The following is a 27,631-nucleotide window of genomic DNA, read 5'->3' as shown; positions in this document are numbered from 1 at the left end:
GTTGAACTGAAAGCAGGGGGAGCTTTAGTTTGATAGGGGGTTAAGGGGGTGGGAAATCATTTGTCAATTCACCAAGTGTCTCTTGACTCGCTTGCCTTTTAATTCTTCCTGTTGCTAACCACCTATCCATTTTGATACTTCAGTTTTTGCCATGGATGTAACCTTTTAGTGCACAATCAGACTGAGATAGCAAACAAGTGTAAGATATGGTTCCTATCACTGGTTTATCACATTGATAGGCGGGATGATGGGATACGAGGAAAAAAAGCTGTCAAAGGCATTTTCAATGTTTGTAAAGATCATTTCATTTTAAAACATTTATAAGCATTCTTTTGCAATTTTTTCTGTACCCTCGCAGCCCACAGGTTGGTTTAGGAGCAAATAGCTGCAAGACTAACTTTACTAACCATTTAGTGCCAATTGTAGAATGTAATGCTAACATTTTATGTAAAGATAGGAAACATAGTAAATGTTACCTGTAAAAAATCTGCATGTTGGAATTTAGTGGTGTTAATACAGAGCTGCAACATGTAAATATTAACACGGTTTCTCTCTGCCTATGTAAATCCAGCCAAGAAAAATGAGGTAAACACCTTAGAAAGATACATGAAACTGGTCCATGTTTAAGAAGCAAATACATTTTAATATATACATGGGACATGTGCAAATGTATTGGTAAAAAAGAAAAGAAAAACATAAAACTATATTTTCTAAAAGGGAAAACAATGAGATGATGAATCAAGATTTAAAAGCTTGTCTATTTACAACACAATGGACAGAGTGTCTGCGACCATTTGAATGGCCCTGAGAGGGTCCACAATGTCTTTCAGCTTGTCCTTTCTGAGAACCCAATCTGGTGCAAACCTGAAAAACAACACGGGACATTAGTTAGTAGTTTCAAACACATACACATGCATCTGTCTATCTCAGGCCCATTCAGTATATATACGTACTTTGGTGCAGGTCTGGATTTACGAGGTGTTGCTGGAACAAAGAAACTCCCGTTGATTGAGGCGTTCATCTTCTGTTTGATAACAGTTCTTTCTGCATCCATCTTTTGTTTTCGAGCAGTGAGGCGGTAAATACTGCGTATCCTATCCAAGGCCTTTGGTAGCTTCATAACCTCCTGAACAAATAAAGTTTAAATTGAAAAATAAATTTAAAAAAAGTCTGCATCAATACAATTTACAATCATTCCTTGTATTTTGATATTTTAATTTGGTGAAATTATTGGAATAATGTTTTAAAAGTGTGTATGATATAGTAGCTACAGACCACAGCACGGTGCTTGTCTTGCAGCAGGAGTGCCAGCAGAAAGCAGGCCTTGGTGAAGATGCTGCCGCCCTTTTCTGCCACTTTATCCCCTGCCTTCTCCCGGTATCTCTGCAGCAGATCCAGCAGCGTCTCCACAGAGTTTTCCACTGAATACACCGCCTCGATAGTTTTGTGGTACTGAGGGGGAGAAAACCATGAGTGAGTAAGAAGAGGGAAAGAAAGATAGATAAGAGGGAAGGAAATGTGAACAAATGTGTAATTAAAATCAATAACTTGCCCAGACAAAGCAGAAGGAAAAGCATTTGAGGATGTCACAAAAGTATGCACAGGCATCAAAAAGAGTCAACATCGTGCCTTAGTCTTCTATGCAGGATCAAGTCAAGGTATATTTATCCCAAGACAGCATTTACTCAAAGAAATTATCTTTGATTGTTGACTGATAATACCTGAACAAAAGCTTATAAACTCAGATTCCCTACATGGTGCTATAGTCTCATGCATGAGTCTCATGTGACCAAACTACACTATCACCAAATCACATCCTAGTTGATTATTTTCCAAGTCAAGCAATCAAAGTCCACAAAGCAAAGTGAAAAATCAATAAAAAAAACAAACATGCTGTGGCAATGTTTTAGGAGTGCCTAAAACTATGCAAACACTATGGGGGATTCCAGCCTTAGAGAAAACAGGGACATAATAACTGTAAATCTTTTTTTTCAGTTCAGCTGTTAAATCTCAAATCTCATTTCATCTTGGTTCACTATCCTCCAGCTGCAATAATATCTTAGTATAGAAAACTATCATTGATGCTTTTACTGCATCATGCCTGGACGACTGCAAGGCTCTGTTTACGCCATTGTAATCTGTTGGTATTATGTTATTATACACTTCCTTTATTTTCTCCTTCTCTCTGTATCTTCTTACAAAAGCTGCCTCTCTTCATGGATAAAAGAACACTGTCCAAACCGCAACACAATGCTATTTACTCACAAACAAACACCTGATGGGGAATCAGTACCAACTGTCTGAACATCAATACTGGTTGAAAAGTCTTTAACTAAATGTTTAAAAATAGTCTGAGTATGCTACAAGTTTTAACTACATTTTAGGGCTATTGGAGGAGAGTCTTTTTGGCAGGTTTCACCAAAATGCATCTTACATCTTAAGATGTAGAATTAATCATTCTGTGATTTGAAAACTAAATTAAAATGTAAGCCTTTAACACTCAAACATGTCTGACAATGAATATCGCACCAAATTAGCTTTAGAAATATTTGATAGACACAATAATTCGTCTACTTTGTAATTTTTAGATGTTTGTAGTCATTATACAAAAATTATAGAATAATTCCTCATGTTTGCCCTAAATGTGAATAGTTTAGATTTATCACAATCAAAACTAGTTTTCTTCCTCTTTGTCTTTCAATTTTTTTATGTTTTGCTCTTCCCAGGAATAAAATTGCAGACTTTGCAGATGCACACAAAATTTTGGGAACAGAAACCACTCAACCAAAAACACAAAGACACCAACAGATGTTTCTGTGCACTTTGAATTTGTTTTTTGAGGAAGGTGAAACTGAGTCTTTGCATCAGCTATTTCGCATCAAGGAACAGAAAGTCTACAGGGAAGTGAGAGATCAGAGCTGTTGAGGAAATGCTCTCAACATCTGTGTTTAATCTCCGCTAAACCCACTGTCATTACACGTGTGAACTTCAGTCTCATTCCAGAAAAAAAGTTAGTTGGCTATAACTTGTTATTCATCATCGTGTGCTTTAACTGATGGCACCCCAGTGCTTCCTTTTAACCATGATACAATAGCAGTATCATTCTAATTGATTTTCTATAGTTAATAGTACTTAAGTGAAACCGATACCTCTCCTTACATCTGATCTCAAAACAGCGTTTCCTCACAGAAAGGATCTGATATTGCCTGTTTGCATCCATCTTGTAATTTAGCGCCCTCTTGTGGCCGCAGTGGGCTATCGTCTCTAGAGGCTAGCTTGACTACCGACCATTTCTGTCAATTCTGTTGACTTGGCCATGTCCCGGTGACTCCTGTGTAAACGTCACCTCACGCCACTGATAAGACGGACAATTTATCAAACTGTTAAAAATAAGCAGTTAAATCATTTTAGTTAGACAGTCTTGTTTGTTTGCACCCCTGACAAATGCCACAAACAAATCCGGCATAGATTTGCAATAACATGCTCTAAGCTGTGTGATAAATGCGTCTTTTTTTAAACTGGTAAGTTGGTAGTTTAGAGACTTCTGAAGTGTAGTTTTAGGCCCAGGACTAACCATACCTCCCTACCTTAAAGCAAGAAGAGCAGCTTTATTGTCAAAGGAGATTCATTGCCAAAGTCAGCGGATCACTATATGTTACATTACCATCATGTTTCACACCCTGAACATGAGAGCATGATTACTGCTGATGCCAGCACTACACAAAAAGAGCAGCTCTGGGTCCTTTGAGGTACCTTTGAGAGGTTGAGGAGGATTTGGATGGAGAAGGTGATGACGTCCATGCAGGGGACGCTCCTGTTGCAGCAGCGAATGAGTGTGAAGATGATGTTTGTGGCGCCGCTCTCTACCAGCCGCTCACAGCACTCTGGGGACAGCCTGGTGGCGGTCTCTGTGGGTAAACACACACATGTAACAACACATGTACACACACACACACACACACACACACACACACACACACACACACAAAGAGAGGGTCTCCTGTAAGTGTGAGATCTTGCTCACATAATCAGAACACACTGTAAGGTCTTCTTGGTTTGTAATGTTGCACTGCAGTGCCTCCTAGCAGTATTTTGAAAGATGCTCTTTTAATTTGAAGATCCTTGCTTTTCTATAGGTTTTTAGGAGTCACATGGATAGGGTCATAGGTCAGACTGGCCATCTTGTAATGGTGAATGGCAATGTATGGCATTCTTTTTCTAATCTGTTTGCATCCACCGCCGTTGAGCCCTGAAGCATTGTTTGTGAGTTTATAGTATATATGATGTTTTTACAGTTCATTGTGATCATTATTTCATATTTGGTAAAATACAAACGCTAATGCTAAAAACTCTTATTGCTGTATGTAATATAGACATTTTTCTGCATTTATTTTTCAGTTTCACAAGAGAGAGTTTCTGGCATTGTAAAGCAACGTGACAAGGATTAACAGTAAACAGCCTTAAACTTACTTCCACGTCCGAGTCATCTTTAACCTTTTCAACGCCAAAACAAGTGTTGAGCTATCCGTCATTTCATGCAGAGCACGCACGCACGGGACAGAATATGGTTCATGATGTAAATACACTTCGATTTTATATTACACACAGTGGATTTGGATTTAGGGAACAAACGTTAACACCTTCTTCTGTAATGAATTCAGTTTCATTCAACAAAACAAGCAGCTTTTCTTATTACAACACACAGCAAAAATTAACAGAAGAGGAAGATTTTCTCCCACACATCCTGAATTTATTCCCTTTTTTTGTTGCTCAATTCTATTGCAGATTTATGAATCACAGGGGCCACATTTGAAGGTCATGATCTACCCAGAAATAAAATAAATAAAAAATCTAGAGTTTGTATAAAAGAAAATAACTCCTGTATTAACAGTATAACAGACGCAAATCCGTGAACCTTATACAAGACACTGCCCAAAATGATTGTAACTCAGTTTAATGTTCGATAGCCAAATCCTGGCTTTAGTTTGTTTATCATTTGTGTCGCCTGAGCACATCTGAAAGCTGGTGAGGCCTCATGGATGATGGCAATATGTCTTCCAGATTACAGGCAAAGTCCAGTTGCTTCTGGCTTAGCATTGATAATATGTGATCTAATACAGAGTTTATTGTATTGTTTTTTCACCACATTTTCCGAAATAATATGTATGTCAATATAAAGCACAATGTTTCACTTTGAAAAATCGGATAAAAATACAATAATTGATAAAATAAATTACTTTTTTTTTTAAAAATAAAAAAAAAACTGGTTTCATCTTCTGAAATGTGAACATGTTCTAGTTTTCTTTATCCTCATAATATGATATAATGTGTGATGATCTTGAGGTTTTAGAGTGCTGGTCCAATAAGGTCCCTTATTGAGATTATAAAGCAGGTGTAGGTTCTATATCAATACCGTGAAAGTATCAAAGCCTCAGTCTACAGACAAATACACGCAGCCTGGTACTGAGCCTTAAAATGACTTCTGTAACTTTGTGATGTCACAACAAAGCAGTCATCGCTTTCAGCCATGTCCCAAGCCCCGCCCACCATCCAACCTTGCAGGATTTGGTTTCTGAGTGTTTACCTGAAATCTGCTATATTTTTATTTGATCACACAGAAAACAGTCATTGACCTGCTGTTACTTGAGCTCCAGAGAGAGGCCTGAGAGAGGAGATGTAAAACTACATTGAGATAGTTTTTGGTTCTTAAAACTACAAATATATCTTCTTATGGATATTAAAACAAATATCAAATAAACGCAGGAAAAATGGAAAATAAGCAACCTTTAAAACATTACCATGGGTTCTGTAACTTGTGATGGGCAGTGATTTTTTCCTGTTTGCTGATATTTTTGAAATGGACAAATAAATAAAATAAGAAAAGAATGGCCTATCAATAATTTGAGAAAAATGATTAGTAAGCATTTTTATTTGAAAGGGAACTAAATATTTATAGATGTTTGTTTTCTGCATACCAAAATATTGACTCCCATTGTTTTGCCTATTGTCAAAGAATTGACAATGGACTCAGCAGATGCTATCAAGTCCTCCAAAAAGCAGGAAAATAGTTTATTTCAAAAAGGTTTGTTGCTTTTGTGAAGTCTGTGGTCTTGATGAAGAAGAGGAAAAATGAAAGCTTGATGGTGTAAAATCTGCAGAATAGTTTGTATGAGCTTCAGACACCAATGTAGGATGTAGGAAAATGATGTTTTCTGTCTGAAGTTACTTGCTTAATTTAATTTAGGTTGAAGTTTTCCAAAATGTGTGTTTTGCTTTGTTTTCTGTATCTTCATGTGTGTATAACACAAAAGAATTATAAATATGGTGGTTGCTCTTCCATTAAATAAAAACATAAAAACAAAAAATGAGGGTGAGCAGAAAGCAGAAAGCTTTATGGTTGCTTCATGTGTCAATTACCAGAAATGGCAAAGCCTTACCCAGGTTTTTCAGGGCCTCTAGAATGTAGGAGAAGTGTTTGTATCTCAGGAGGTAGTCCAGTGCAGACGACGTCTTGTTGCACAGTTTGTCCTCCTCTCGGATGCCAGCAGAGACTTGACGTAAGCGGTGTCTCAAATTCACCACCTTGGGATTGTCATTCAGTCGGCGGGAGCGGTGTCCTCTCCACAGAGCCTGGAGGCAGAAGAAGGAAAAAGACAAAAAAAAAAAAAACTACAATTAGTTGCTAATCATTGGTGCACGGGGTAATAAGGGGATAGGGTGGGGCACACTATATGTGGGGACTGAGAGGGTAGATAAATTCAAATAAATTCTCTTGACCTGAGACTTTCAACCATCCATTCATAGCAAAAAAATGGTTGTTGCATTATGCTGTCAGGTTAACTTTAGGTGAAATGATCTGACAAAGAGTCCTGCTGCCCTCACATGGTCACAGGTCCCACACTGATAGTGTTGTGTGAAGTTGTTGTGTGAATATTTTTGGTCACAATACACAAGTTTAAATTTAAATCATTTTTAGTGACAAATTCATGGATCTAAAAGATCCATTTGATCAGCACCCTACCCACATGTACAAAACTTTTCATGTGTTTGCTGCAGTGGGACTACACAGCTATAATGAGGCTGAGGAAAAGGTGATACGGTGAATATTTCACTTGGGAATCCTTTGGACATTTAACGTCATTAGAACACTACAGATTATTTCGGCCATTCAGGAGAGCGCTAACGAGGAGCAGCACTGACAGTGACTGTGTTGAGAAGACATACAAACTTTGCTGGTGTTTCAAGTGACGTACAGCCAACCATAGCAGATAATCACAAAGAATTATCATGAATACTGACAAGATACATATTGCATTGCCTCTCTTTACTTACTGTCATATCTTTTTGCATAATGTTGATATACAAGATGTTTTTTTATTTCTGCTGTTCTATTCTTTTTATTATGTTCAGGTTGTTTGGCCTTTTCTTTGATCTTTTTTTTGTAAAGCAATTTGTAACTTCATTAAGAAAAGTGCTATACAAATAAAGTTATTACTATTATAGCAAGTGGACCTTCAGCTAAGATCTATTGTTAAATTATTAGATAGTTCACTGTCTGTAGTCCATACTATGTTAGACAGCTGTTCTTCTGCTTTGTTAGTTGTATGTAATGTTCTTAATCCTATGCTCTAGTCATGCACTTGGCTTGAGTCTACCTACTGGAGACTGAAGTGGCAGTAACAAATTAAGTGGTCATCTGTGATGCCGAAACCAACCCTTGACTTGTCGTACCTGAGCCTTGACAATGCCCTGTTGAACCCTCTTTTGGCGCCTGAGAAGGAGGAGTTTCCGGACGGCATGCTGGATAACTGATGCAGCTTTGTGGCGACGGGCTAACCAGCACCTGAATGCTCGCTGGGCTATAACCACCTTCCTCCTGTCCTCCAGATACCGCCTCCTCTGCTGCCTCGATCTCACCCATCGCTAAGAAAAGAAAGGGGAATCATTTCAAGAAATAATTAAATTAATTAATTAAATGAAACAGAACACCGAAATCATTATCAGTAATAAATTCTGATTTGAAACACTGAATTCAGAGTGTTTATCTGCACCTGTATGGCGATGACGGAATGGATTTGTCTTTTAGCCAACTCCAATGCCCAGTGGGCTCTCAGAGTTCGTTGGATCTTTATGGCAGTGAGATGATGGAAGATCGCCGACGTAAAACGGAGCCTCTTTGCTGCCTTGGCTGCTTCTAGTACCTGAAACATCGTGGCATTCAAGGATGATAATCGTATTTTGTTTACTTTTTTTTTGGCTCAATTACAATGTATGACATTCTGATATGCCTCCTTCAAGACAAGGAGTAGTTTCCTTTCCTTTCAGTTTTGTCTAACCACCATTTCAGTTTACCACTTGGACAAAAATAAAAAAATAGAAACTGTGATGGATTTACTATTTTAAAAACATTTCAATAAATGGACATAAACTAAAGACTGTCAGGAAGTTAAAAAAAGACAAAATTCTAGCAATTTATGAAATTTACATAAAGCCCATTACCTGTCGTCTTGCTATCCAGGCTCGGCAGTGTGTCTGAAGCGTGATGGCAGCTTGCCTCATTTGGATGTAATTGTTCCTATCCACCCGGCCGAGCTGCACAGCCCTGATCCTCCGCTGAAGTGTCACAGCTGCTTCTCTCTTCCTTTGGAAGATTCGCCTCTGCACTAAGCATCTCCAGCACGATTGGATCACGATGGCGGTTTGATGCTGTCGGCTAATTTCCCTCCTAACGCACCAGCCTCGAAATGCCGCCTGAAGGATGATGGTGGACTGTTTCATTTTTAGAAAACTTTCTCTTTCTTGTCTTTGAAGAACACAGGAGCGATAGTATCTCTGGATGATGATGGCAGACAGTCGCATGGCCTGGAATTTGACTTCCTCTCTGTGCTTTCTGAATACAGACTGAATCACAGTGGCGGCCTGATGCCAACGAGCAACCTCCTTTCTGACTTGCTGGCCTCTGTGTGCTGCCTGTAGGATGATGGCTGCGCTATGCATTTCCAGGTATTGTTCCCTTTGTGCTTTAGCTGCTACAGTTGCTCGATATTTTCGCTGAATGTTGAGGACGGACTGTTTCAATTTCAGATACTGCTTGTGTTCAGAGTAGGCTCTGTAAGCTCTCTGGATAACGCTGACAGCCTGATGCCTTTGTTTGATGATTCTTCTGGATATCATGCCACGGAAGGCAGCTTGTAGAATAATGGCAGCTTTTCTGACCTCTTGGTAATGTTTTAACTGAAGGTTTCTCTGTCTCTGAGCTCTAAACCTCTGCTGTAAGACACAGGCTGCCCAGCACTGTCTCCTGAAAGCTGACTGCTGCTTGTGCCTCCTGAAGTTTGCTTGAATGACAGTAGCTGCCCTGTGCATCTTGGCAATGTTGTTTCGCACTTGATGACCTCTGAACGCTGCCTGAAGAACAACAGCAGAATGTCTCATTTTTAGAAAACGTTCTCTTTCTTTTCTTTGAAGAATACAGGAGCGATAGTATCTCTGGATGATGATGGTGGACAGTCGCATGGCCTGGAATTTGATTTCCTCTCTATGCTTTCTGAATACAGACTGAATCACAGTGGCGGCCTGATGCCAACAAGCAACCTCCTGTCTGACCTGTCGGCCTCTGTACGTTGCCTGAAGGACAACAGCAGCTCTGCGCATCCTCTGGTATCGTTCCCTTTGCTCCTTTGCTGCTACAGTGGCCCGATACCTCCGCTGAATGGTGAGAACGGAGGATTTGAAGGTAAGATACTGCTTTCGTTCACAGTGGGCTTTGTACGCTCTTTGGATAATGCTGGCAGCATGGTGACTTCGTGTGACAGTTTGCCTGGATTTCATTCTACGATATGCTGCCTGTAGCACGATGGCCGCTTTTCTGCAGTTATGATAATGTTTCATTTCAAGGTTTCTCTGTCTCTGAGCTCTAAACCTCTGCTGTAAGACACAGGCTGCCCAGCGCTGTCTCCTGAAAGCTGACTGCTGCTTGTGCCTCCTGAAGTTTGCTTGAATGACAGTAGCTGCCCTGTGCATCTTGGCAATGTTGTTTCGCACTTGATGACCTCTGAACGCTGCTTGAAGAACAACAGCAGAATGTCTCATTTTTAGAAAACTGTCTCTTTCTTTTCTTTGAAGAATACAGGAGCGATAGTATCTCTGGATGATGATGGTGGACAGTCGCATGGCCTGGAATTTGATTTCCTCTCTGTGCTTTCTGAATACAGACTGAATCACAGTGGCGGCCTGATGCCAATGAGCAACCTCCTGTCTGACCTGTCGGCCTCTGTACGTTGCCTGAAGGACAACAGCAGCTCTGCGCATCCTCTGGTATCGTTCCCTTTGCTCCTTTGCTGCTACAGTGGCCCGATACCTCCGCTGAATGGTGAGGACGGAGGATTTGAAGGTAAGATACTGCCTTCGTTCACAGTGGGCTTTGTATGCTCTTTGGATAATGCTGGCAGCATGGTGACTTTGTTTGACGGTTTGCCTGGATTCCATTCCACGATATGCTGCCTGTAGCACGATGGCCGCTTTTCTGCAGTTATGATAATGTTTCATTTCAAGGTTTCTCTGTCTCTGAGCTCTAAACCTCTGCTGTAAGACACAGGCTGCCCAGCGCTGTCTCCTGAAAGCTGACTGCTGCTTGTGCCTCCTGAAGTTTGCTTGAATGACAGTAGCTGCCCTGTGCATCTTGGCAATGTTGTTTCGCACTTGATGACCTCTGAACGCTGCCTGAAGAACAACAGCAGAATGTCTCATTTTCAGAAAACTGTCTCTTTCTTTTCTTTGAAGAATACAGGAGCGATAGTATCTCTGGATGATGATGGCGGACAGTCGCATGGCCTGGAATTTGACTTCCTCTCTGTGCTTTCTGAATACAGACTGAATCACAGTGGCGGCCTGATGCCAACGAGCAACCTCCTTTCTGACCTGCCGGCCTCTTTGTGCTGCCTGAAGGACAACAGCGGCTCTGCGCATTCTCTGGTATTTTTGCATTTGCTCCTTTGCTGCTACAGTGGCCCGATACCTCCGCTGCATAGCAAGGACAGATGACTTTAAGGTCAGATACTGCTTGTGCTCACAATGTGTTCTGTATGCTCTCTGGATAACACTGGCAGCACGGTGACTTTGTCTGATGTTCCTCCGTGATTCCATTCCACGATATGCAGACTGTAACACGATGGCAGCTTTCCTACAGTTTTGAAAATGTTTCATTTCAAGGTTTCTCTGTCTCTGAGCTCTAAACCTCTGCTGTAAGACACAGGCTGCCCAGCACTGTCTCCTGAAAGCTGACTGCTGCTTGTGCCTCTTGAAGTTTGCTTGAATGACAGTAGCTGCCCTGTGCATCTTGGCAATGTTGTTTCGCACTTGATGACCTCTGAATGCTGCTTGAAGAACAACAGCAGAATGTCTCATTTTTAGAAACTTTTCTCTGTCTCGCCTCTGGAGAACACGAGCCCGATAGTATCTCTGGATGATGATGGCAGACAGTCGCATGGCCTGGAATTTGACTTCCTCTCTGTGCTTTCTGAATACAGACTGAATCACAGTGGCGGCCTGATACCAACGAGCAACCTCCTTTCTGACCTGTCGGCCTCTGTACATTGCCTGAAAGACAACAGCAGCTCTGCGCATCCTCTGGTATCGTTCCCTTTGCTCCTTTGCTGCTACAGTGGCCCGATACCTCCGCTGAATGGTGAGAACGGAGGATTTGAGGGTAAGATACTGCCTTCGTTCAAAGTAGGCTTTGTAAGCTCTTTGGATAACACTGGCAGCATGGTGACTTTGTTTGATGATTCGTCTGCATTTCATTCCACGGAAGGCAGCTTGTAGGACAACAGCAGCATTTCTCTTGGCACTCAGGTCATGCATCTTCTCTCTCATTTCTTTATTGGCTCTGTAACGTGCTTGCACAACGCTGGCAGCCCAGCACAGCCTCCTGTAGTAGATTCTCTGCTGGTGCTTTCGGAAGTGAGACTGAATCGTTACAGCTGCCCTGTGCTGGATACGCAACTGCTTTCTGACCTCATATCCTCTGTAGGCTGCCTGCAGGCAAAGGACTGCTCTGTACTTTGACAAATACTCCAGACGGTCTTTTCTTGCCGCAGTCACTGCTCTGTACCTCTGCTGACAAGCCAAAGCCGCTGCCTTGATAGCCAAAAACTTTTTTCTATCTTGGATTGTGAGGAATTTTCTCTGAATGACTGTAGCAGCTCGGTGCATCTCTGCAACCTTCCTCCTGGCACAGTGGCCACGATATGCTGCCTGGATGACAATAGCCGCAGATTTCATTGTTTTGTACTTCTGCAACTGTTGATCCCTGAGCATTTTGGCTCTGTAGCGTTCCTGAATAATAATGGCAGCGCACTTGGTAGCAAGGTAAGCCATGCGCATTCTGTGCATCCTGAACTGAGCTTGGATTGCTCTGGCAGCGTTGTGTTTCTTCTTCAGGCCTTCTCTAACTCTAAATCCTCGGTAGACAGCTTGGATCTTTATGGCGGCCTGCTTTTGCTCTCTGTACTCATTTTGCTGTGCTCTGCAGAGCAGAAGGGCTCTGTATCGACTTTGGATGATAATTGCTGCACTTTGGAGGAGAAGATATTGTTTCCTACATAAAAACATCCTAACTGAAGACTGAATGACAGTAGCTGCGCAGTGCTTTTTCTTTAGCTCTCTTCTAACTCTCATGCCTCTCAATCCAGCTTGAAGAGTAACACAGGCTGCTCTCTTGGATAGGTATGCTTTCCTCATCTCCTTTCCAGCCACATTAGCTCTGTAATGACATTGTATGACTACAGCTGCCGCCTTCTTTGACCTGTACTCTGCTTGCGCTTTGTGCCGACGGTAGTGAGCTTGTATCAGAGTTGCACACTGATGCCAGTTTTCTATCCTCTTCCTGTCAGCTCTGCCTCTCCAGTTAGCTTGCACAACGAGTGCAGCATTCCTAAGAGCCACAAATTCATTCATTGTCTTACGAGCCAAAACTGTGGCTCTGTACTTTTGCTGTATCACAGCCACAGCTTTTCTCAAGGCAAGGTAGCGCCTTTGGGCAGCGTACCCCCTGAAAGTTGCCTGGATCACGGTTGCTGCACTGTGCTGTTTTTTAAGCAACTCCCTGGCCACTTTTCCACGATAAGCTGCCTGTATGGTAACTGCAGCATATCTCATCCTCACAAACATTTGCCTTTCCATGTCTCTTTTCACAGTGGCCCTGAACCAGCGCTGAATTATGACTGTTGCACATCTCATCTTTGCCACTTGTTTTCTGACAGCATGCCCTCTGAAGGCACTCTGGATGACAACAGCTGAGTGCTGCTGCAGCTTCAACGACTTAAAGCAGCACCTCTGTGCGTGACCTCTGTACTGAGCTTGAATGAACACTACACTTCTTTTGATCTTTCTGTATTGATGGAGACACCTTTGCATTCTGTACCAAGACTGAATTCTTACAGCAGCAGCAGTTCTTTTGGCCATTTTTTCCTTGTACCATTTCTTAAACACAGCTTGTATCACTCTGGCAGCACAGTTTTCCTTTTCTGTTTTCCGGCCTTTCCATCTTCTGTACCCTCTCTGTATTTTCACCACTGCAGCTCTAAGGGACAGATAAGAATCCCGATCTCTTTTTGCAAGAGCCCGTGCTCGTGAGTGCTTTTGAAGGACTGTTGCTGCCCAGTGTATTTTACTATAAGCAGAGGCTGCACTCCTCATTCGCCATTGTGCTTGGACCACAATGGTGTAGTATCTGAGGCGTTGGTAAGCCCTCATAGTTGAAAACATCCTCCACTGAGCCTGTGTGGACAAGATAAGAACCATCTACTGAAAGAACAATCACAAAAAACAGGCTTCATTATGCAGCTAGTGTTCTTGCTGTAACAAGCAGAAATTGATATTGTCAGAACAACAAGTAAAAATCAACACCTGAGAAGGGTGAAAGCAATAATATTTTAGTTTTTTCTCAAGAGGAAAGTGAAAAAAAAAAAACTTTTGAGAAGAAAGAAGAAAAAGAGTAAATAGAAAAATGGTTCTGGCAAAAAAAAAAAAGCCTTCAATAAATCTGTTACGAATTTCTTTTTTTACATTGGAATCACATCTAGATACCTAGTCAAAAAGTCTAAATGGATGGTTTTTGGATGTTTTTTGCCATCAATTTTCATCCACTGGTATGTAATAAACACCTACCTGGATGATGGTTGCTGCTTTATGCTGCAGGGCCCGAAGTTGAGCCTCTTTTTTCAGCCTCAGCCTGTTGCGCTCTGCATAACCCCTCCAGACTGTCTGGATGATAACGGCAGCTTGATTCTGCTTCTTGGCTCTGCGCTTCTGGAGAAAACTCCTCACGACTAACTGGATTTTCACAGCAGCCATGTTTCTTTCCTGTGTCAAAATAAAATCAGAAAAACAAGATAGACTTATTACTAACTTATTAATATCAGTTTTTGTTTTTATACTGTTTTCTATGCCAAATATCTAACACAATATGGCCAGCCAAATACTCAGCTATGTTTGCCAGATGGTAACTGTCACATCATTTTCACATTATCAATAGATACATTCGTAGACTTTACAAAGATGAACGTAGCCTCCGTGACATCACCCATAGGCTTCTGAAGAGCAGTTTTGAAGCTCAGAGTGGACTGCATCACCATCTTGCCAGTGCCTGACTCCGGCTAACTCCTGGCTTATCAAAAAATGGGCAAAGAGGTGCGGTGTGTGTGGAGCCAAGACTTCAGTGCATGCCGGCTTTTGGCAAGCAGATACTCACCCTCCTGTCACTCAGAGCTGCCATACTCCAAATCATGCATAACTTTAAGCCTTAATAACATTTAACCAGGTGAGTTAGATAAAAATTCACCCCCCAATACAGTTGTCATGGAGGAGGAAATTATCTATAGAGACAAAAAACCTTTTTGGACCAGGCTGTAAACATGTTTATTTCTGCTGTAAATTTTGACATGAGAGTCTATGGGGAAGACTCACTTTTTGAGCCAGCCTCAAATGACCATTTGAGGAACTGCAATTCACGTTGGCTACATTTTTTATCCCCAGAGGTTGCTGCTTGGATATATCTTAATTGATTATTGCGACACTTGCATGAGATTGACTTTGGATAATTCAAAGAGAACAACAGTGCAACCATCAAGCAGCTAATAACTGGCACGCCTTAGTTTAAACTGTAATAAGAATGTGGTAAAAAAAAAAAAAATACTAATAGAAACAGCAATTGCACAACTAAGTTTAATTTGTTTCTTGATGTCCAACAAAACTAAATGGAATCAAATAAATCAGACAAATAAAACTAAATCACTTTGCAGCTGCACCAAAAACTGCACCGACCTTGTAGAGCTGTAGATCTTTCTTCAGTCTGTATTTCCTCCAGGCTCCCTGTATGACCCGAGCTGCTCTGGTTTCGTTCCGCAGGTCCAGCAGGCGAGCACATAAGAAGGTCAGGTAAGACATCACAACCTGGAAATAAACACATGTGAATGAAGGCAGAGCTGTAGTATTTTACTCTGGTCTTGATATCAACTTTTAGCCATTTTGGAGATGTTTCAGTATATATATTTTGCCCACTGTGGATACTGGTTTTTAAAGACTTTTAAAAAGATTTAACAATTAATTTAAAGTAACATCTTTCATGGTGGTATTGCACAAAAATACCAAATATTTGCTGGTCCCTGCATCTTAATTGTAAAGATTTAATGTTTTTCTGTATCATACATGATGGCAAACTGAACATCTTTGGGTTTTCAACTAATCAACAAAGTATTTGGCAGATTGATCAACAATGACAATAATCATTAGCTGCAGTTGTTACAGGCAACAATAACCAGGTTACTACAGTGCATGTAAATATGTTCTTCTTTAATTAATTATATGTGTAAACTGGTTTGGTTTCTTTGCATAATCTGGTTCTTTAACTGCATATAACAATGTAGACTGAGTATTAAACAGACATGTGTTACACAAACACGCTGCTCTGTGCAGTCGGCCCCTTGTGTGTCTGTGTGGTTCTGCAGAGGGGATTGAAAACCCTCCTGTCTGCTCTCACCTTCTCATTGGGGATGGTGTTGGACATGTCAGCTGGATTGATCATGGCAGGAACTCCACCCAGGAAAGACACAGCAGTGTTGACCAGTCTGAAGTTGCTTTTCTCATTTTCCAGTAGCTCTTTAAATTCTACTGATGGAGAATCTGGGCCTGTTCACAAAACAGATAGTTTTATCACAAGTCATTCTATTTCTTTATTTTATAATCAATCATTAAAAAAATATGACAGGTCCTCGAAAATTCTTAGAGATTTAAGTTACAGGTTGAATTCTCACCAATTTCTTCATTACTTCCATTAGAAGTCCTTTTTAGCCATGTCATGCAATCATTCACGGTGCAAAATATTGTACATTTCAGTTAAAACTTTGCCTCAGATTGAATTATTTTTAGCCTTTCACTGAATTTCCAAACCTACATCAGTGCACTTTCATAACTTGAAAAACTGTCCTCTTTGTTTCTTTCCAATAAAGATTCCAGAGAAGGTTGGTTTACTGTGGATGAAACCAGTGACTGTATGAAACATGTTGGATGATAAATGCTGCTTTATTCCTGCGTCACCAATCATAGATTTCCCTGAATTTTTAAACAAAATTCCTTATTTCCACACTCTAATGCAACACAAATGTCTGTGAGATGTACAAGTTACAGCTACACTTTAAAAAAAAAAATGGATAGAGTGTAACAGACAATTGCACTGATGACACAGCACACAGCTGACATGTACCGTTCAGGCCTGTCGGCAAGGAGTCAAAGGAGCTGTCAGAGTCGCTGGCTGAGCAGCTGAGCTCCAGGCGGCCCCTCGGTGAGCACTCGACAGTCTGGGTGGTGCTGTGACTGACAGCCTCCTCTGGCAGGAGACTGGGGTGGTAATGGTGAATAAGGTAGCAGAGGATGCGGCCATCCGAGAACGTCACGGTGAAGTTCTCCACCTGCACAGACAGACAACCGACTTAATAAATGAAACTCCAGAGACTGTGACAGTGATTTAAAACGATAAAACACTGTTCTTTACTGTGCCAGAAATATGGTTTAGTTAAGGTCCTAACAGAAGAAATACCTCATATGCAATCAATTGTAATTGTAAGTTGGACATTTGTTGACATTCGTAAGACTAATACAGAGAGAGTAGCTACCTCCTGTTCTCTTGTGTTGAAGCGGCTATTTGTACGTTTTCTCTGTCACCAAACGTGGTTTCTTGCCAGGGCGGTAGGTGGCGATTGTTACTAGACAAGAGCTTCGGCCGTCATTGTGTTTACAAGACAAGAGGTTATAATACCTCCTCTAGCAGCGCTACGACTTCAGGGCAGACTGGAGGCTACAGCGGGTGGCTATCAGAAAGTGATGGGACAGGCTGGGGCTAGCTGGTTAGCATGCTAACTTCAGTTGAAGAAAAGACATGATGGAGACAACAGTTAACATTGGTGTTGCTTTCCACCGCTGGAGATGGCTCTTGGTGAGTAAAGGAATGAAGTTTGATGCTGAAATCACAAGATTTCCTCTAGACTGGTAAGTAAACAGCTGTTAATGCCGACGTTGGCTATGTAGCAATAGCATAAACTTACAAATAGCTCCTTTAAAGTATTTTTTGAACTAACCTGTGAAAATCATTTTAAAGGCTAGAAGCAAAAGTTGTGTTTCCACTAGACCCAGGTGGCTGTAGAGAAATGAAGTTGCCACTCACATTGGACATTTCTGAGAACTGTTAATGTCAATCATCAAGACAATTTTAATTCGCTTGTAAAGTTTGTACATTTCCATAGAGCAAGTGAATGAGTTTTGAGAGAGACACTTTTGCAGAGGGTGAAGAAAAGAAATGCTCAGCAAAGACACAGCATCAAAGATTCATAAAAATTAGCAGTTCAATAATACAATAATAATAGGTCAACAAAGGACCACTGCATCCAGCCTAACAAGATACAATGACACCATCAGCAGTGCCACAACTTTAAATCCAAATTCAACCCCAAACATGTCAGCATTGTTCTTTGGCCTGTGAGCTGGAACTAAAAAATGTCAAACTCACCTTCAGATTGTAGAAGTCACACACAGCGCGGACCCAGTCCATCAGCAGGGTAATCTTGGTGCTGCTGTGCTGGTATGGCACCCGGGTCTTTGTGGGACTCGGCTGAAGGCCCCGATCGGCCCTCAGAGACACCAGCCTCCGTTTTGTCCTCAAGGTTCTCTTCAGGAAGCCGATCTCCTCTCTCAGCTGATCCTCGTCCAAAATCACCTCCACCTTCAGATTATTTGACAACAGCATATCAGTTGACTCTTTTCACAGATTAAAAAAAACAGGACTGGAATTTTGTGAACTGCCGGCAGACAGATACACACGTGAAATGTGAAGATGATTTTCCACAAGAGGCTCAACGTCTTCTCTCTGTGTCCATCCACAATATCTCTGGAATCGATTGTAGAGCCTGAATATACAGAGACAGTGCTTAAATACATTTGAGCCACGTCAGTTAAATGCATTAAAGCCATGTATTAAACACAAAAGGCTCCTCATTCTCCTCATTGTACTTTTCCTTGTTTAACATCAATGTAAATTTAATATCTTTTAATATTTAGTACCATGGGGTGTGACCCTACAATGGGGAAAAGGGTCATTTGAAGACATTAGCTTGCCCTCTGGCAAAATAATCATTACTTCCAAATAAATATAAAACAATATCTCAATTAGTCAGTTAGTCTAAATTTATCAATCAACTGACTGAAATAAAATTAATCTCCTTTAATTTTGAGAATAAAAGTGCCAAACATTTGCGTGCGCCATGCTCTCAGATCCATCATTGTGTTGGGCAGTTGGTTGGACAAAAACAAAATTCAAGACATCACCCTGAGCTTTGGGAACTGAGCTTTTCTGAGATGTTAAAGAATAAACTATTGATAAATGAATCAAAACAAAAATAATTGACAGTGACTAATCATGAAAATAATTGTTAGTTGCAGCCCTATACAATTGTTCAAATAAAACACAGGAAAGGTGTAAAATATGGGACCTTTAAGTCATTTCATGATTTTAAAAAAATTTAAAAGAATTATGTCTTGCCCGTTTGTGATTTTTTTCACATACTGAAAAGGCAAAGCAATCTAATTTTGTCCTTGTGCAGCTGTACAACCGCTGTGTGTGATCAAAAGCAACTGCTATGCAGTGAAATGTCAGTGTTTTGCTTTAGTAAGAGATGGAGGCAATGAGATCTCCAAAATGTGCTAGAGTGGTGAAAGACTGAATCTCATCTCATTGAGGGCAAATATTCTGTCAGGCTGAGCGTCTCCCTGTTTTGCTGTTTGCTCAAGAGGAAAATTACAATTACCGTGTTCATCCTTGAGGTCGACACCTTTGCTTTTGAGCACCTGCAGGGCAATGTCGACGTTGTGGACCTTCTGCAGGCGGCTGATGGCTGGCAGACGGAGCTTCGCAGACAAATTCCAGTCCTGGATAAGGAGCTCCATCACACGCCTGGAAGGAAAAATAAAAAACTTCATTTTCTAATGACGATGCATAAAAATCTTTGTTCACCTCCACCTCCACTATAGTATAAAAAACTATGTCAGATTTAGTGCGAATCTGGTTTATCATGTTCTTTTCATTCTTTTAACCTAAAGTCGCTTTGTGAGGCCCTTTGACACTTCATCTTCCTAAAACCAAGAAAAAACCCATGAAGAAGTTTAAATTCAAGTCTAAGAATACTGGTCTAATCACTGGAGAAGAGATTTACTCTCCAAGAACCTTCTGGGTCTTTACTACTACATTTTTAGGCCTGTATTTCTGTGCATTAAAAGGGGAAATATGTAAAAAGATTAGCTTTAAGAGACAAACACACATATGAGACCGAACTAAGATCAGAGAGCAATAATGTTATATGAACAGAACAGTTAGAGAAAGCTTTCTTCAGTAAAAATGTTAGAGATGAAATCCCTGGTCAGAAACTGCTCTGCTGAAAAGTCCTAAACACAGAGATACTGCCGTGTGGCTGAGCCTGACTGGGGATCACAGATTCATTAAATTCATGACGTCTCACTCACACTAGACGAATGCCACATTTCAAGTCAACTGCCAAATTCTTCACAGCAAAGTTGAACTCATCCAGGGGCGTCTGTACGTGGGAGACGGGTAACCCGAGGTAGCTGAGGTGCCGGGGGAGGATTCCCTCTCCGCTCAGGAAGTCCCTGGAGAAGGCCAGGAGCAGGTCTTTACTCGTCTATACGGGAGGGAAAAAAATCAGAAAAAAGCATCCAGCGTGGCAGAGGTTACTGCAGCCCAAAAAGATCTAATGAGAGGTTTCCATCAGGCTTCAGAGAGAAAGAAAAGGATAAATACTGACATCCTGACAGATCTGAGACAACATACTTAGTTTTTCTATTGATATTTATCAAATTTATGATTGAACCTTATTTGATATGGCCGTTTCTTTGACCTTTAATGAGTTAGTGATTTAATTGTTAATTTATGGACTTAATGGTTTTTTGTTGACATGGGGAGGCCTTGAAACTACCTTGAACTCTGCATCCACACAGAACAGGCAGGGGTCGTGCTCAATCAGCCGGGACTCTTTGGCCCTGTCCAGGAAACACACCAGCAGGAGCAGCTTCTTCAGTGTAAAGCGAGACAGCGCCTCCTCGTGGCCTGAAGAGTTACACAGAGGGTTGAAAATGTGCACCATGGAGACTAACTTTCTGAAAAACTACATGAAACCGTTTGTTTTGCTCTAATACAGAGAAAATCCTATTGGTTTTGAATTAATTCCCTTATATTTATCATAACATAATAATAACAATAATAATAATAATAATAATTAAATAATATGTGGGATTCAAAGAATTTAAAATTAAGAGGAAACCTTGAAATGTTTAACCATTTTCATAAGATAGATCAAAGCTGGATTTTTAGGAGGTGAAACTTAGTAGAATAGAATTTAAGTAAAAATTAAGTGTGTGAGTTTGGGATATCTCATCAAATGAAAGTGACTTTTAATCCCTCTGAGAAAACATTAATTCCACTAGAGCTGCAACAATTAGCAAAGGAAAATTAATTTGGTTTCAGCTTCTTAAATGTGAAGATTTGCTGCTTTTGTAATTTGAATATCTTCAGTTTTAGACTGTTGATTTGACAAAATGAGATATTTTAATTATGTTACTTCAGACTGTGGGAAATTGTGATGGCTGTTTAAATCATTGGATTAAATAAATAATGCCAATAATTGTAAGGTGCAGCTCTAAATTTCAGGCATTCTAGACCTTGCAGCATAAGCTGATTACAGCATTGCCATGCTACTGTTCTGCCCTGAGTTGAAGAGACTTTATCACACGTGCAGATTATTTTAGCACCACACACACTAATCCACTGACTAATAAACTATACGACTGATGACTACATGCGCTCATTTTGGAGATATCGTCTGAAAATGTCAGCAGGAAATTAAAAAGTTTTGTTTAGTCAAGTCGTTTAATTAAAGTTCAACTCAAACCTCCTAATTTTCAGTTTGCATCATTAGGGTTTGTATTTCTGTGTGTTTATGATAAGGCAAAAGAGGCTATTGTTGGCACAGGAAATGGGAACCTGAGCTGATAACCGACACAGTATCTCTTTAATTACTCTGGATTTAAATAAACTACGTGTAGATAAGAAAGCCTCCACCTCAGAATACTCCTGATAGTAAGACACTACATTCTTCAGTTCAGACAACATAATACCCAACACTCTTAAATTACCATCTTTGTAGAGGTGAGGCACTTTGGAGTGTCTGAACTCAGCAGCAAGGTCTGGGTTCCACAGGAGCCGCTGAAGGATGAACATAGCCAGACCCAAGGCATCGCTGTTGCTCTCGAGCGAGATCAACTCGCCGTAGATCGTCTGAGAATAAGCAACACTGTGTTTAGCATGGATGGTGAAGAAACCGGGAACACTGTTTGGAAAGCAGAAGCAAAAGAAAACACTGTCGAATCAGAATACCTCGAGCCCTATCCGTAACCACAGCGGATTGTACGAAAGAAGCCAGTTGAGGACTTTTCGGCGTTCGCCTGAAATTTTTGAAGAAAAACAAGAAAATAATATTAATTTTCAGGTTTATTTAAGGTTTAACAGGAAGCTCAGGGCATTTAAAAACCAGACATCAGTCCATTTCATAATTACCTATGTCCTTCCACAAGTGGCGGTCTTTTCGGACGAGCAGCCGCTTGGCCTCCACCTCCAGTTCGAGTCTCTGAATAGCCTTGACCATTGCCTCAGATGTGAACAGCTGGCAGGCAGAACGACGGAGGCGGTTTAGCTTCCGGCGGGCCGTGTAGGTGCTGAAAGACATCTCCTCTTTGGTGGGAGCTTTAGGGACACTGAAGTTGTCATCGTTGCCCAAGGCAAGGGACGCAGCACTCACTACACGAGGAAAACATGAAAAGATGTTTAAGACTTGCACAGTCCTGCAAATTCCCCTTGTACACCTCGAGCGTAAATACTCATTTAATTAGAATCCACTGCAATAATTAGTGCAGTGAAGTTAAAAGACACAAGTCAATAAATGATCCCTAAGCTACTAAGAGCAAGATCATTTCTATATTTCTTGAAATCAAACATTTCACACTGCCTCTTTTAATTGAGATAAACTTTTCCCTAGAGCAGTGACAGTCTGCTGACAGTTGGAGTGGGTGGATGTTACCTTTAGCAACTTCAGTGTTGACTTTAAAGTCATCTGGGGTGAGGACATAGTTGATCCACCATGTGAACCCCCTCTCCTGCTTCTCAATCCACCTCTCGTCATAGAACATGTTCTTGGCGGCAAACGGCATCGGGTGCCTGGGAATGGCTGGGAGACAAGGGTAGATCCAGGAGATTTAAAAAAAATAAAAATTTAAGAAGATAAGCAAAAGCAGAAATGCCTCTTAACACATCAGAAAAGCTGATTATACAATGTAGTGCTGTCAAATACCTGTTTGTGCCGACTTAATAAAGGTCAGCTTCGACTGCGCTACAGCAACGACTTTTGCTGCCCTCACAGATGAAGCACCAGATGACTTCAGAGACGGAGCACCTGTGAGAAACAAAAGAAAAAGGTCAATTTATGCTAGAAAATTAGCAAGAACTTATAATTCATATGGCCATCTCTGGTTTGAGTTTTAGCTTTGCTTTCTGACTGTTGCTAAGAGACGAATGACTCTCTTATGATTGCACATTAACCCTCACTCTCTGACAGACCATTACAGGAACAGACAGCCACACTTATTTAAGGCATTTTCCCCTTCAGAAGGCAATCTCACATTCTTTTATACCTCGGGAGATGAGTTTGGAGCTTGGTTGCTTTGCCCTGTCAGGAACAGCAGCCCGTGTGCTCTTTAGAGATGATGTAGTCACTGAGCGCACTGAGCCTGAGAAAAAAAAAAAGCATTATAATAAATACAGAAGGTCCAAGAGCAAGGAACCAAAACGTTTTTGAAAACAGATATTCAACAATTTTCATTGACTTCAATGCATAAATGCATCTATGCATCCATTAGCGTCTATGCACAGAGGCTGATCTGAATATCTAACTCCAGGATGCAACTACCTGCAACAATCAGTTAGCATGTTTATAGCAAGAAAAATTAGAGGTATATTATAGGTATAGGTGGCCCTGAGAGCTCAACACACTGCAACTTAAGAAAGCAAACACAAACAAATTCAGAAAACGTCTTCATCAATTTGACAACAGATGCACTGCAAATACTCACAACACAACCCAATACACAAACACGCTGCAAATACGCATAATACAAAAAGACAAAACAAAACAAAAGTCTTTCCAGGGGAGACAAAAAAAAGTGATGAACCTGGCTGGGACGCACTTGTTCAATGATTGTGTTGTTTGAAGTTAAAAATCATTGAACAAGTGCACATCGATGTGTTATAACACATGGATTATTATACATCCATGAAAGTGCGTCCCAGCTGAGTTCATCACTTTTATGTCCCCTGGAAACACTTCCATTATGTTTTATTTGCAGCATGTGTTGTTAAAGTGATGAAGATGTTTTCTGAATCTGTTTGTGTTTTGTCTATTTGCATGTGACCGTTGGACTGTACTTTCAAAGATGAAAAACTCTTAAATCTTCTTTAAAGATTTTACATTACAAATCACACTGACACGATGGCAGAGCTTTTTTTTTTTTTTTTTTTTTTTTTTTTTTTTTTTTTTTTTTAAATAGTTGAGCAAATTTTTTATTCTAATTTCTTGCATCTACTACATATGAGAATGAGGACACTTATACTTAAACAGGGAACTGTTTCTATTACTTAACCTACACTCACTGATATTAATTATCAATATATTAAAGAAAGAGAACAATAGAAACACATGTGAGTTTAATGCAAAACAGTTCAGCACCAGCACAAACCAAATCCTCCTAAATGGCCATAAAGTTGAATCAACGCCTGTCTAAAACAGCCTCAACAAAGACAACATAATAACCTTAATGGAGGGAGGACTTCCTGCAAGACTGTATCAGTTGTGGTTAATACAATCACAACTCATATATACATGTCTTGAAACAGTAATGCACCTAAAAGTGCAGATTTAATATTATATAGTATTCATTCAATGTTATATCTGAAACAGAAGAAATAATAGACAAATACTTATTTAATTCAAAGATCCAAGATAAACTTTCTTTACATTACTCACCTGTTGTTCTCTGCTCTCTCCTCTGTGATGCACTTCTCCTCTCCTGCATTGATCTTGAGGGCTCAGTTTTTCCAGCTGCCACCTTGCTCCTTTTGACCCTGTCAGTTTTCCCAGCATCTTCCGCCACCACATCACTTTTTAAATACTCCTCACTCTTCCTCTTCTTGCTCTTCACTGCCATGTGGATGGGAAATGAGTCTTCTTGAGCCGACAGTGGCTCAGAAACAGCTGGGGGCTGCTCACACACTTTCAGGCTCGATGAGAGGTTGCGGTGAAGGGGAGAAGATGAGCCCGAGGGCGACGGAGAGGTGACGGTAAAAGCAATGGAAGTAGTCACTGCAGGAGGTGGGGAGGTGACTGAGAAAGAGAAACGGGCAGGAGCCACAGATAGAGGGGAGGTGACAGGAAAGGTAATGGGTGTAGCCGAGCCATGACGGTGTGGAGTCGAGCTGGAAGAGGTAAACTCCAGGACTTGATGTGTGTTATCACACAGACGGCTGGTCACCTCAGAGTTTTGCCATCCGTTAGTCCCTGTGTCTGTTTCTATAACAGGAAGTCTTGGAGTGTTTGGTCCCGACTCACACTGACTGCTGCTGTCAGACAGCTCGAGTGTTTTCTCCAACAGCCTTCGCCTTGACTTCTTTATTTTCCTTCCACTCAAACTGTTTTCCTCTACTGGTGCTTTGCTTTTGGTCACTGTGGCAGAGGTAAAAGTCTTTTTTACCATTTCTGTCACCTTATCAGACTCTGTAACAACAACCTCACTAACAACAGCCTTTTTGCTGACAAAGAAGGTCAGTCTTGGCTCATTTGCCTCTGACAGCTCTGGGCTGTCATGTAATGTTTTGAGAACGTTTCTGTCAGGTCCACAGCCATGGTTCCCACTCTTAGATTCCAGTGAATCTGAAAAGGTACAGCTAGAACTAGAGTCCCGAGGACTAGTGTGAATGTGACTCAGATCAGAGTCAATGAGGGCCAGTGCATCTTTCAAAGATAGAACTGGGGTTTTAGTCAACTCATTGTTAGAATCATCAACCACGGACTTTACAGTGGCAGGAACTGGGCTTTCAGACTGAATACGAGGCATGAGTTTCTTAAACCTCTCTGGTGTCCCGATAGGCGAAAGCGTCCTGTTTAGTATTTTGGTAAGATCTTTGTTTTCGGGTTTGCTCCCTAAGGCATCTGGGCTAGCGGATACCGTGCCACAGTCCATCAGTTTGGAAGCTGGGACGAGTAGGACGACAGGAGAGTTCTTCTGAATATGATGAATGTTCTCCTGGTCTGACAGGGCCAGATTGGGATTTAAAGCCTTCTGCTCCTCTGATTTCCGAGGGCAATCGTCAATGGGACTGTGTTTTGTGAGGGACCTCTCTCTGACAGCTTTGCCCTCATTGAGTGAAGCAAGCGGGCTACGTGGCTTATCCCGTTTGTACTGCGGCTTTCGGGACACTTGGAAGGTTTTGTTGGCCGCCATCTTCAGGGGTGGCTCCGTTTTCTTTCTCCTAGGAATAGATACTTTCTCACCCTCCCTTTTGTTTTTGATCGTGTCCCATAAGCTTTTCTGAAACACAAGAAAAAAAAACATAAGGAATAGAAGGAGTGGTATACATCAATCCTATTTACATGACACTGACGCTCTCAGGTTCACCAGCATCCTCAGTGCCATGTGAGAGGGTATTTCCCAAGGCCGGGGAGGTCATTATTTAAGAGGAGTCACCTCAAGACAGGCACAGTGAAGAAAGTTCTCTTTTTAAATTTAAAAAACAATGAAAAAAAACATCCTCTACTAATTTTCTTTAACTTTTGAGTTAGTAAACTAAATGTTTCAGGCTGTTGGGACTCTTGGTTTGACAATACAAGCTATCTGGTGGCTTTGTGGCCTTACCTTTTTCTTCTTTGGTGCTTCTGCTCTCCCCAGCAGAACAGCCTGGTGCTTGAGAACTCCATTGGCATTGAAGATGATGAGCTCTCTAATCCCACCTTCTTCTGTTGGAGTCCATGTCACTGTCAAACTGAAATAGCTCCCAGGCTGCAAACACAAAGCACAAGGCAAGAATTGGACCAACTGCAAGTCTTGCAAGGGACGCAGTGAAAGCAGAGAGATGTGTTAACTGAGTTTATGTCAGACTTTTGGCTAAACAAAGCTCCTGAGCTCGGTTTTCAGGTTCTGTGGGACATGCCTATGCCAGCCTCCTCCTGCTGCAATGATCCAGCACCGTAAGATTTAAAAAATAATGTGTCACAAAGGCTATAGATTTGGTTTACTCCTTTTATGATATATAAACACGAATGCGTCACTTCGCGTAGAGACAAGAACACACCTGAATCGTGAACGTGTTGTGGTCCACAGAGAAACCTTTACTTGAGGGGATCTTTTCGACAGTAACCTCCGCTTCTGCATCCTCCGTAGGGTTCTCAATTCGCAGAACAGCCGACTTGGAGGTTCCCAACTTTACTGTTCCAAATGTGACAAAAGGAGCCTTTGAAAACTGGATCAAACTCAAAATGGGAACATCGTTCTCCTTGTTAGCTTCGTCTCTGCTTCCTGGACTGAAGTCCAGGAATCCTGTCCGTGTTGAAGTCGCGGTTTCAGCCATTTAAATGAAAATAAAAAATAGCTTGATAGTTAGCTACATGTTACGTTGTAAGTTTGTTTTAAACGCCTAGCAATCCATGTGTCCTCCTACTAACGCTGACGGCTAACTAACACTCCGATACCAGCCGACTAGCAAACGTTAAACACGCTTCCTTCAACAACACACTGAGAGACGGTCCAGTTTGAAATTCGGTCGTGTCGTTTAATCAGCCAATCATGAGCGAGGGTCGACGTCCTCTTGTCCAATGGGTAAAGAGAATACAAAGAAACCGTATGAATACACAGATATTGACCAATCAACTGTCGACTACATTTTTAAACTGCCATAAGCCACGCCCATAGC

The 27,631-nt window shown here is 41.1% G+C and overlaps 1 protein-coding gene across 1 annotated transcript; it reads right to left on the bottom strand.

Annotated features, from left to right (window-relative positions):
- Nucleotides 1-616: 616 nt before the first annotated feature.
- On the bottom strand, nucleotides 617-27,502 carry aspm (assembly factor for spindle microtubules). The gene is made up of 26 exons (XM_071486266.1): nucleotides 27,014-27,502; nucleotides 26,578-26,721; nucleotides 24,693-26,253; nucleotides 23,305-23,400; nucleotides 22,965-23,066; nucleotides 22,695-22,841; nucleotides 22,175-22,414; nucleotides 21,995-22,062; nucleotides 21,754-21,895; nucleotides 20,538-20,668; nucleotides 20,068-20,243; nucleotides 19,356-19,501; nucleotides 18,373-18,458; nucleotides 18,062-18,274; nucleotides 16,763-16,967; nucleotides 16,040-16,188; nucleotides 15,325-15,453; nucleotides 14,170-14,364; nucleotides 8,500-13,779; nucleotides 8,052-8,201; nucleotides 7,732-7,923; nucleotides 6,438-6,630; nucleotides 3,754-3,908; nucleotides 1,276-1,452; nucleotides 954-1,126; nucleotides 617-864 (listed from the first exon to the last, which is right to left on the bottom strand). The coding sequence occupies exons 1-26, from the start codon at nucleotides 27,287-27,289 to the stop codon at nucleotides 762-764; spliced, it is 10,629 nt and encodes a 3,542-aa protein (XP_071342367.1). The 5' UTR covers nucleotides 27,290-27,502; the 3' UTR covers nucleotides 617-761.
- Between the last annotated feature and the right edge of the window lie 129 nt (nucleotides 27,503-27,631).

The sequence above is a fragment of the Trachinotus anak genome, unplaced genomic scaffold (genome assembly GCF_046630095.1).
Source record: "Trachinotus anak isolate AG129_WGS33_773 ecotype Australia unplaced genomic scaffold, CSIRO_AGI_Tana_v1 ptg000010l, whole genome shotgun sequence".
Lineage (NCBI taxonomy): Eukaryota > Metazoa > Chordata > Actinopteri > Carangiformes > Carangidae > Trachinotus > Trachinotus anak.
This window is presented reverse-complemented; position numbering and strand designations above follow the sequence as displayed.

What these genes read in the sequence shown, in the direction of transcription:
- aspm (XM_071486266.1), bottom strand. Translation starts at nt 27,289, where the DNA reads ATGGCTGAAACCGCGACTTCAACACGGACAGGATTCCTGGACTTCAGT. An exon ending in TCCTCCTCAACCTCTCAAAG is followed by an intron (nt 1,453 to 3,753) that starts GTACCTCAAAGG and finishes TCTCCCCCTCAG; the next exon opens with TACCACAAAACTATCGAGGC. An exon ending in AAGACAAGCACCGTGCTGTG is followed by an intron (nt 1,127 to 1,275) that starts GTCTGTAGCTAC and finishes TTATTTGTTCAG; the next exon opens with GAGGTTATGAAGCTACCAAA.